This window comes from Photinus pyralis, unplaced genomic scaffold, assembly GCF_008802855.1.
Source record: "Photinus pyralis isolate 1611_PpyrPB1 unplaced genomic scaffold, Ppyr1.3 Ppyr1.4_LG7, whole genome shotgun sequence".
Lineage (NCBI taxonomy): Eukaryota > Metazoa > Arthropoda > Insecta > Coleoptera > Lampyridae > Photinus > Photinus pyralis.
In genome coordinates this window covers 35,918,720-35,930,769 of record NW_022170738.1, presented here as the reverse complement: position 1 = coordinate 35,930,769, position 12,050 = coordinate 35,918,720, and the positions used below count along the sequence as shown (strand labels likewise).

The following is a 12,050-nucleotide window of genomic DNA, read 5'->3' as shown; positions in this document are numbered from 1 at the left end:
AATACAGGGGGTCGTGTAAGAAACTTAACGTACGTAATCTAATTTTGTTAATGGTACACCCCGTATATTTTAATCGAAAAGATGGCAGATTAAATTCTCTTCAAAATCTAACACATCATAGGTAATAATGAGCGATCAAAAGTGAGTTGCTGCCGAGTCGCCTTTGGAAGTGCAAGTTAAATACAAGTGTGTAAAGCGATGGGGTATACAAGAGGGAATTTTTTTTGAAAATATTGATTTATGAAAAAAATGTATTCTTCATGATATGTTTTGCTTGCTTTGAAAGTACCAATAACGTTTCGATTGTTTGTGGTTTGATAGCAATACTCTATCTTAATTATAATGTAGAATGATAACTTTCAATAAAAAAAATTAATTTTATTATTTTTCCAAATTTCTATAAATAAATTTTAGATTATCGAAACGTTATTGGTACTTTCAAAGCAAGCAAAACATATCATGAAGAATAAATTTTTTTCATAAATCAATATTTAAAAAAAATTCCCTCTTGTATACCCCATCGCTTTACACACTGTATAATTTCCCATGTAAACAAACATTCCAAAGGTGACTCGACCGACATCAACTCATTTTTGATTGCATTGTATTTCTTTTCCATGCACATTATATATTAACCCACGGAAAGCTATGAAACGAAACCTAATCTCCTATAAACGACACTATGTATGTTGACATTGTAGCTGGAGAGTAGAGGGGATAGTTGCGGCACAGAAAGAAAATAAAAAAATAATAGAAACTTTGAAAAGAAATAAAACATTGTGTCATAGCCTACTGTGGTTTAAAGTAATACAGTTTGAAAAAATCGCATAAAAAGGCAATATCATTCATAGTATTTTTGAATAACTTTTCTCCCTGATTTCGCATAGGTACTCATTTTTTTCACCTATTTTCAGAGGTAGGGATTGCTATCTATTTCTGAGAATGCAACCTGAAACATATGGCAAAAGATCACGTACTGCTGTCGGATTTAGTAGTTTGGGATCCACACTGTACCATGGGAAGCAAATAAGACCATGTTTTGGCTCACTAGGCAAAATTCATGGCAATCTTTCAAAAATGTGGGGTATGAAAAGAGACTAATTTTGGAACTTTTGGGAATATCTTGTAAAAGTGGCGTATTTAGAAAATCGAGTTGATTTGTGGTGATGCAACAGACCCTAGAACAGGCTCCTCCGATTTCTCTATTTGATAATATATTATACCTACTGGAAGTAAACCGGAATTTTTCAGGTAGGGCAAATGGTGCGTTGTGCGCTCTGATTGCCCGAACGAAATGGCACGTAACGTGAGCCATGGGCGGGCCTTATCACCCGACCCGGCCGTCAGCCATGTAGTAACGTACGTCTTTGTTTAGGTTCATTCTTTTCCTTGGATTCAAGTTGGACATGAATCTAAGGAAAAGAATAGCGAAGTGCTTTGCATGGAATGTTATACGGTAGAAATCAATTGAAGCTATGGAAAAAGAATGTTTGGAATAAAGTGGTCTGACAGGATTAGGAACAATCAGGTACTAGAAAGAATAGGAGATGGAATATATTTGTATAACACAATTTACACAAGGAAATTAATGTGGCTTACTCATGTGCTAAGAGGGAATAGTGTGCTGAAAGACATGATAGAAGGAGCCGTGGATGGTACAAGGTAAATAGAACCTGGGTATAGCAGAACCCCCCCCCCCCCTCCAAAAAAAACAAATCGTGCGTTTATAACTAATAATTATTCTAATTTTATCAATTTATAATAGTATTTACACTTCCGCTTCTGTTTTTGCTTTCGCAAAAAATATGTTGACTTCTGTTTCCGCTTCTGCTTCCGTTATAACACTTCCGTTGCAATGCTATTGATGTCTCCCCGTGATTTCCATTGCATATCGATGACACCTCACATCACATAGATGTTTCGCGGTGGAGTAATCAATTTTATTGCTAAGGACAGAATTATTTAATACAGTATGTTTGAGCTAATTTCCTTCACTCTTGATCAGTGTAGGTGTGCACTCCTCTACGATTCAATGCCAGTCTTTGTCAGCGATTCTTTTCACGGAGGGAATTTACCAATGCTGGGCAATTTTAAGAATATCCGGTAAAATCGATATGAAGATTTATGTTAATGACTTTGTTTACTCTAAGTTCTGCTACCGTTTGTTTTGAAGTAAAGATACGAGCCGAATCCTATTGTGTCCATCTTTCACGGTAACTCTGGAAGCACTTTATTATTTTCTGTTATTCTGTTTTGCGGTCGGCAACGTATTAACGTTTACTTTACCTACCGTCTATTCCCTTTCTATGACTATTATTCACCCTTTCTAGGAAGATGACAATTTTGTACGAAAGTGCACCCCAATTAATTGTAAACCTTGTAAGTAGGTACCTATATTTGCTCTCAATCACACAAGTTGCAACAGGATCTAATCCCATATTTTTAAAGTAAGCTTTCATACCCAATATTTCCAATCACGCCACAGAGAGTTTATAATATCACCACGTTCAGCACTATATTATTGTATTTTAGATTTTATGGACCATTCGCAACAGGGTAAATTAATTTAATGCGACTTCACGCTCAATCTTAATTAATACGGGTAATATTATTTATATTCGTTGGGCAGTTGTGCTAGAATTACGACGCTAACACGACATTAGCTTAAATAACCGTCAATTTAATGAAAAAAATTCCTATACTGCTTGTCCTATTTTGTTATAGACGCATTTCCACCCTTATCTTGCCTAAAAGGAAATATTCTACATAAAATAAACATAAATATCTATAGTAATGGTACCGAAAGTAAAAATGCTTGGCGTTCGTGTTTTTATATTATTTTGTCTTAGTTTATCTAACTGCCATCTGAACTCGGCTCCCCTTCTTTAGAATGTGCCAGAGGGTTATATAAATCCGTCAATGTTACAGACAATACAAGAAATGAAAACCTACCGTAGTAACTTGTAGAAAACACGAATGTCTACCATAAGAAAATTAGCACTTTCTCTTCCAAACTGCGAACTTCTCAAATTATAAAACCAATTTTCGTTATTTATTACCTGCCTTTCTTTTAAATTAGCTCAGAGAGCAAATTGCAACTTAAGAAAAAATTGAGTACAAGATGTGGGATAATTGAAGTGCCTCGGCGTCGAATTTATGCAGGCGATATATCAGTGGTGGCGAATCTTATTATCTTTGCGTGTTGAAGTTCTTGCTGACGTGCTTGGACGGTTATTAATGGCGTCTAGCAAGAGGGAAACGACTATCTACATACGGTACTGGCGAGACTGATGGCTAGAAAGTCATACCCAAAGGAAATCGCTCCCGCCAAAATTAATTTCGATGCTTTCTTGCACTGAAGCAATTCATTTCTAAAATAACACTGTAAGAGATGAGAACAATGATAATTCAAATGCGTGCTGCCTGAACCACCTGTACTCGCGGTAAAAGGGAAAGCAGCAGTAACATAGTAACTTTCCCTCATAAGTATTTCAGCACCTCCAAACTGCGTAACTCGGTTTAGTACGTGCAAGGTACTCGCTTCTACATGTTTAAAGTGGTTTAATGTATCTACTTTGAATACAGCACGTTAAGCAATTTGTTAACGCTGCAGAAACTTTTTTGCAACATTTATGTAACGCGCGTATTCGCCCAAAGCTCCGGTTTTTAATTGAAACCTTAACGAGGTATATATTTCGCTTACGAAGTGCTTTATGAATGAGTAATGGGAAGAGACGACGACCTAAAAAAAGGTGAATGTTCCGATCTTTGGTAAAACTCGGCTAATGTAAATTTTTAAATAATGGATCCTTTCAAGTTTATCATAAACCACTTTAACACTTTCTTCGGGGATTAAAATTTTAACTGATTCAAGACAAACGGATGAGGCGCCTCCAACTTTGACCAATTTCGCATTACTTCGTTATTAAAAATTAATAAAGCAAATATAGAATCATAATAGTATTATACTATGATAGAATGTAAATGATTGCCTGTGAGCCTTATACCTAGCTTGATTTTGATTCCGATTCTGCACTACTTAGGTTGAATTATTTTTAGGGTTTTTTAATTTCCAGTTCCGGTTTTACGAATACAAGTATTTTCCATTTTCCGTTTCTATTTTTCGGCGTTTAGGGGTTTCAACAAAAAAAAAATAAAAACATTTTGAGTAACGAATCCGGCCCTAATGCAATCGGTTCTGGTTCCGATTCCGGTGCCCTTGAGGTTTTAAATTATAATTTCGCTTCGGAAATGACGAATGATTTCTAATACCACCAAAAATGACACTCTCTAAAGGGGTAAAACAGCAGATTGAGGTTTAAAACACCGGCAAAAAACTTTCAAATTATATTTCAATTTGTTATATAATGATTAATTTATATTTCTACCAAAATTGGCCCTAACTTAGCAACTGTCAATGGAAATGAAATCCATTGTTGGGTACGAGGAACTATATCGAAAGGAAATTACAGGTGGTGAAATTTACCCTGGAAGTTAAATAATTTCGTTTAACATGCACACAAAGAGGGTGCTCAAACGCAGCTGCAGACATTTAATATTGATATAGTACCACTAGTAACTTTCACTGTCTGAAAATATGAAGTGTACTAAAATATTGCTATGTGCAATGGCGAACGGTCACTAAACAACCCACAAACACACCTGTCCAGTTACTTCAATTAAACTCAGCAACAAAACATGAACGTTCTTACTATAACATTTCTCAAGGCCGTCCCGCATACGTATTTTTATTTCCTGACTTCTTTTCCTGCCTTTCTGTGACCAAAAGTTCTATATGACAATTGACATTTTATACGATTTCGGGAAAAACAAAGCACGTCAGTAAAATGACAGCACTTGACACGGAAAGGAGCCGATTACTTCAATATTCTTTTCCAGTAACGTGTCATTTTCCTGACTATTAGTAGTTATGATTATGTGAAGGAGTAAGTACAGGTTCCAAACAACTCAAATAATTAAAAAACCCCATTCAATTTATCCCTTGATTGATCTCATATAAACTTTTCTTCAACTTTGAAGTTTGGACTAGAGCTGAACGAAGTGACTATGGTACAATCATCACTTGAAGCGACAACCTTGTGTTTTGACCTTGAACGAAACTTTGTAGTACCCATACACAAACATAAACATTTCCAATGTTAATAATCCATATGTGCAGCTTTACATAACCCTGTTTACGTTAGTTTCCCATATAACAATTAACTCAGATCGGCGTAAGGACATTTGGTCGTTTGCGATAAGAAGTTTTATTAGCCTACGAAATTTAATAGGGCAGGTGTTATCGCTGCTGGAAATGATAACTGAGATGCAGAACCGGGCGCTATTATCAAGTCTGATTGTGATTGGCGCTTGATTTAAAAGATATAGAGGAAGGAGATTATTGTATGGTGGAAGTGGTGTTTCTTTAAATACTGGAATCAACATAGAACACAGCTGCTATATGTTTTTTTTACGCGATGGTAAAAAGAGCGTGTAAATTTATTTACGCTAAATCACGGGCTGTCAGCCTGGGTTGTTTCGTCGGTTTCATAATAAAAGATTTAGATTGTAGTCGAGTAGACCACTAAAAGTTTGTGAACAGTTTTTAAAATGATTTGCTCTGCATTCAGAAAAAAGTTAGTTGGAGTGGAAGTAGTTTCTAACGTTCGAACAACCACCGAAATTTTTCTCATATTATTTATCAAGCCAATCCACGTCATTGTGAAGGTTCTTGAAGCTGCCGGCGAGTGTTTTTATTTTTTGATAAGTGCGCCTGAATATCGCAAACCTTCCACGACCAGATTATTTGGATTCTTAAAAACTAAGTAATTTTGAGATTTTTTGATTTTATTTATCGATCGCTTGCGTGCGGGGAATTATGTCCAAACACGCTTTGTAAGCTTTTATTTCTTGCAAGTATTTTGTTTTAATTGTTTCATATGTTTTGGAATAAATTTTTGTTATTGTCAATCAATTAATTGTGTCGAATAGTTTGTGCCACCCAGATAGAGCGTTTATGTCATATTTTCTATGTGTGTTCAAGATTTCTTTCATTCTTTGGAATTTTCGGAAGTTGATGCAGGCCACCGAGGCTCTCACATTGAGTCAGTATTAGGATTTTTATTTATAGACCATGCCGGATGTGCACGAGGAGACTTTATAAAATTCTAAGGGTCAATTTTGATTTGTTTTGAGCTAGCTGGACCGATGTTTTGTAGGTGGTGTAGTGACCACACGCCATCTCCATCCTAAAACCCGTACTTAATACTTATGCCGGCATGTTTAAAAATCGATTTTCAAACAGTAGTTTGAAGATATAAAGAACTTTTATCGAACACTGGAATCCAACTAATACACCAAACTCCGCTTAAGAATCCTTCGGCCAGAAAGAAAAATGCAAGAAAAGAAAATAGGATATCTACATAAACAAATTCGTAACAAGAAACATGTCTGAATAGCAAAAACAACCGCAGGGAATGCTTCTCAAAAATCTAGAGCATGGTATTGTTACGTGGACCGAAACAGGAAATGAGAGATCAAGCACATAAATATGGACACATGGAAAGACTACTTGGGAATATTGTATTCAGACCAAACCACACCAAGAGATATAGAAACAACTGAAATCACAACAGACCAACAGGCTACACAAGTGCAGTAGTGGAGTGGAGGACTCACAGAAGGAAAAGATACTGATAAGGTGAATGACCACCACACAGTAACCCAAACAATGGAAAATAACTGTACTAATTCTAATGGAGGATGGAAAAGAAATGGAAAACTATAGAGGAATCAATTCCAGTACCACGCTAAAAGTGACAACAATTTTAACCAAATTAATAAACCATAAGATGCCACTTGAAGACAAACAGTGTTTCCGTCTGTCATAAGACAAATCACCGAGACAGTGCTAGAATATACAAGTGACCGGCGTTTCGTTGCGTAATTGACTTGAAAAAAAATCTTCGACAGGGAAGAACGTAGTTGAGGGAAGATGTAAGGACAATACATTTCATGATAGAATCGACAGACACCGATACATGTATAAGACAGAGAGACTCATTAAACCCTTACAAAACATTTGTGAATGTATTCCTTTAATAATAGACCAACTATTTAAGGCAGGGTTCTTTTTGCTACATCTAAAGAGTAATTGATCGTAATCGCTAACTGTCACTCAGACAAAAAACAACATCCGTACTGTACAAGAAATTGAAAGTGTAGTAAATAACAAAGATTTTATTTGCGTTTTATTTCTTACGGAAACAATACTGATTGAAAATGGGGAAAAAAGTGCAACACTCCGACGGAACGAAACGGAGTATAGACGATTCCTGAAACATTAGCATCATTAATCGGTTTGAAGAAACCTCCCGACGGCATTCTTAAGCCCAATTGGATGGATGCAATTTAATCTAAGAACACTTATCGACAGTCTATTTATTTAGACCGAAAAAGCAAAAACTGATTGTTATAAAAAAAGTGCTCATCTCATTTAATTGAATGTACTTACAGTATTTGTCAAACACTGAATTTGTTTATTGTTGCAGGTACACGTAATCGAATATGCAGCACGATTACAATAATGATACCTACTCCAAACTAAACTGGATTATACATACAACCAACGTACCAACCGTACGTAATTAGTTCATATAGCATTGAATATTATTGGTTTAATATCGGCTTGTACCTTACTAGCCAGACCAGTTTACAACATATGATCGACGCACATAATAAGAGAACTTAATTCCTATACTTCACTTGCGCCGCCGTTTCCAGTAACAAAACGTAATGGAAAAGCCTTATCTAATTCAGTACAAAAACCCACACATTCTCAAGCGGAGGGTTTCGGTAATTTCCTTACAAATTGCTTCATATTTTAACCTAAAAGCGTAATATCCATCCTATTAAAAGTTATTTATATCGAAATACTTTCGGGGTATCCCAAACAAGTTATCTTGCACATAATTAAATGTAGCGTAACAAAAGCGATGGTTTGTGTCCCTTGTTGAAAAAACGCAATACTGCAAACGTAACGTGTTTCCAATATGATGCCATTGAAAACCGCAGCTTATCCCATTTATCTTCTGCGGTCGGTTCCCAACTGTACCCTAACCATTTTTTTTTTGCTCAAATCGATCGGGTGGTTTTAATTTTTATGGCTAGTATTATCGTTTAATTGATGTGTAAAACTTTTTAATGTAGATTGAACTTGCGAAGTAAACCAATTACCGCCCGACAGTGTGAATATTTATAACTTCCCACTTGATTTAATGTAGTTAATTCCACACACATACACACACTCAATATTAAACTGAACACTGTAATAATAAATAGGCCAAGGGATAGATAGATCCCATGAATGAAATAACAATATTATTAATAGAAAATAATTAATGCAAGCCCTACGGGTAAGATATTTAGCCATATCTGTTCTTCCCACACTGTAACAATTTTTTTTACAGTACAGGGGTCTTGATCGTGTTAATTAAAATTAACTTTCTACCACAACGATGATTAAAAAAAAATCTTACCTGGTCAACGGCTAGCTCAAAAGCGGCAGTTTGGCCTTCTGTTACTTCCTGAAAGTCAAATATCTGCCATTTTTTAAAGAGAACCGATCGTTATTTTTATACAAATCCAAAAGTTTACGTTACCTTAATTATAGCAGTTTCTGGAACCGATGGGTTCGCTATAGTACAACTGAATATACTTTACATTTTACAATCTGCTATCATTAGCTTTTCGCTTTTTTCATATGAGTTATTATAAACGTATTATAAAGAAAAACAAACTCTTAACTTCCGCTTACGAATCCTTATTGATCGAGCAGTCACTAACTGTAATTTATGCACGGAAAAAGTCCATTCGTACCTTTAACATTTTCCGGAAGTTCTGAATACGAATTAGCGCGTTCACTATCATTACGACGACAATTTACAACAGCGAATTTGTTTTGCAATGATCTCTTCACAACGTGCGATTAATTCAGCTGCTAATAAACCTTTTATTTTAAGGATATTACTACAAAGATAAATCTTCGTCTTGCAATTTTTATTTTACAATGCGTAACACACCTGAATTCAATCAGCAACACGGATTAATCATTTTCGCGTTTTTTGAATTCGATTAACTGCAGCCCTTCGAGTTTTGTGGATTTACAGACGATTTTTTACTAACTTTAAATACCATTTTTTGACTTGAACTCTATGACGGCTCAACACAAAATTGTTTTCTAATTACTCGCAATGACCTAACCCTCTATCGCGGTTCTACTCGTAATAGTAATTGTTATTCGTAATGAACTCTTTTAGACGGCTTAAGACTAATTTCCTCTTTCCTATCTCTTAGAAACAACTAGTCACTTCAAGCTGCATAGCTGTACCGTACTCTATTTCTAATGAACCTCAGCTTATCGTGCCAAAATGGCGCTACCTATCATAGGTTCTGTAAAAACCCCTAACAGTCGCAAAAAGTTTCGTCTTGTAGAAAAGAAACAGTGCATTGATGTATTCAGATGTATCCTTGTAAATGAATATCCCTTGTGAAATTTGAATTTTTCCCGACGCCGACGCCAAGTTCTTGGCTTGAACTCAAAGCTAATACAATTTCTGAACGTCACGACCCTTGAAAATCCTGTACATGCTACCATCCTTCCAAATCGACACTTGAATTCCCTGTGGAAAATCCTGTCGCAATATGAATGTTAAATTTGAGTCGGACAATGAACTAAGCAGTCCAAAGGCCTATTTTTTATTGTACAGCCTGAAACTAGTGTAGTAGCATCGGTTGAATACAAATTTGTTTGTACCGAATTGGGGAAAATATCTCTGCTGTTTCACTTTACATTAATTTCTACTTAGCACTTTATTAATGCGATTAATTATTTGCAGGATATAATGGAGCAGTGCTTTCGAAGGTAGACAAATGATGAATGAAAATGTCCCCCATTGTGGTTGTCACAATGGAAGTTCATTTCGTACCTTGGAGAGGCGATTACGATATCAGCGGCGATTGAGGAATATACAAAGGGTTTGCTGATTACCAAAGCCGAATTGAATTTTAAACAATCGGAGGCAACTCTTAAACAATGTTAGTGAACGCGATGGCTTCGTTTTCAACTACTTTAACAGCTAGCACGGCCACAATACCGCTAGTAATAAACGGTTTGCACAACTCCTCGCAAATTCACAACCACAGCAACGCGACCAGCATAGAAAACCCTCACCCGGATTGGACGGATTTATTAATATTAATCGTGAAGGGATTTATATTTGTGACGATAATTTTAAGTGCGGTTTTAGGTAACGCTCTCGTTATAATTAGTGTGCACAGACATCGTAAATTACGGGTTATAACAAATTATTACGTAGTTAGCCTAGCGATGGCCGACATGTTGGTCGCGCTTTGTGCAATGACGTTTAACGCGAGTGTCGAATTAACTGACGGAAAATGGGTTTTCGGATACTACATGTGCGACGTCTGGAACTCGTTTGACGTCTACTTTTCGACGGCGTCGATTCTCCATTTGTGCTGCATTAGTGTGGATCGCTACTATGCGATCGTTAGGCCTTTAGAATACCCAATTACTATGACGTCTAAAACGGTTAGTTTTATGCTAGCGTGTTGCTGGGTTTTACCAGCGTTAATGAGTTTCACGCCCATTTTTTTGGGATGGTATACGACGGCGAAACATGAACAGTTCAGACTGAATAATCCTCATGTGTGCATTTTCGTTGTGAATAAGTACTACGCGATTATAAGCAGTTCGATCAGTTTTTGGATACCTGGTGTTGTTATGGTTACGATGTACTGTAGAATATACAAGGAGGCGATACGACAAAGGAAAGCGCTCTCCAGAACGTCATCAAATATAATTTTGAACTCCATTCATCAGCATAGAACTTCGACGTATACGCATCGGTACGGTGAGCATTATCTACACCCTTCGGACGGCGACGTTAACGTAGGTCAGATTAACGGTCGACGGAGCACTAGCTCGGGCTCATCGTCATATGGTACTAACACAACAGGATACAATACAGCTTACAACAGCAGAGATAACAGTAAAGCAGCAACGGAGCTTAATATGAACGGTAAGTGCTTATATTTTCCATTGTTAATTAGTAGTCGAACAAACTTCGGGTTTTAATTAACCTCCACTTACAATACGTAATTATCCGGAGGTTTACTCTCAATTTTATAAAGGAGACTATCCTACAATATGCCGCAATATGTGCTAATTAATTTTTAATATACCCCCTACTCTCTTCTGTAACTTTCCCTAATACTTACTTTAGGGATAGTCATACGCACAGTATAAAAACACAGTGGAAACTTTAACGAATTGTTTTCCACTGAACGAATGTATTTAATGGTGTGAGATTGTATAGTACAGAATAGTTGAAATATACAGCAATGGGTAAGCGTCCTTGTTTAGGAAGAGAAACTCTACGATAGTTCATACGTGAGCCAACGCGTTACTGGGCACCGATTGGCTACAGTGTTAGGGGTTGAAATGGCCTGCGTACTACAAAACGAACGTTGCAGACTCAATGGCCCCACTGACTGACTGACTTTATTATAATAGGCGTAGTTCTGCCTAGCTCTGCTTCCTACAGAACCCAAAATTTAAGGCACTATTTGACCTTACTGCCAGCAGCAGTAAACCCACCTAAATCAGTATAACTCTCTTTGTAACACTTCAATTCATATCCATGAAGTGATAAAATTTTAATATGAGTCAATTATACAGGGATAATAAAAAGAATTAATCAATCATAAGTTTTAAAAATTACTTGCAGCTTGCGTAATTAGCAAAGGCATAAACTTTTACGCGGATTAGTTGTAATTAATCATAATTAAGCACACAGCATAATTTCGACAAAGTTAAGTGTAATTAAGTCTGTCCTCGGCCCACGCCCCTATCGGCGGCTTTTACGCGCTTTAATTTCGGTGCAATTCGACCAGTTTCGTAAATTATAAACAAAATTAAATAACGTATTCAATTCAATTATTCAATATAAATGAAACGATATTCCCTTTTC

At 36.3% G+C, this 12,050-nt stretch overlaps 2 protein-coding genes across 3 annotated transcripts in view; one reads left to right on the top strand and one right to left on the bottom strand.

Moving 5' to 3' along the window:
• LOC116176736 (octopamine receptor beta-3R-like) overlaps positions 1 to 12,050 on the top strand; it is a 203,736-nt gene that overhangs the window by 72,121 nt on the left and 119,565 nt on the right. For both annotated transcript variants that reach the window (XM_031495495.1, XM_031495494.1), the window contains exon 2: positions 9,897 to 11,099. In XM_031495495.1, the coding sequence (XP_031351355.1) occupies positions 10,094 to 11,099 (1,006 nt within the window). In that variant the 5' untranslated portion in view covers positions 9,897 to 10,093. The remainder of the gene's footprint in view (positions 1 to 9,896; positions 11,100 to 12,050) is intronic.
• Positions 1 to 12,050, bottom strand: part of LOC116176737 (facilitated trehalose transporter Tret1-like) — a 91,450-nt gene that overhangs the window by 43,193 nt on the left and 36,207 nt on the right. The gene's annotated exons all lie outside the window — the stretch shown is intronic.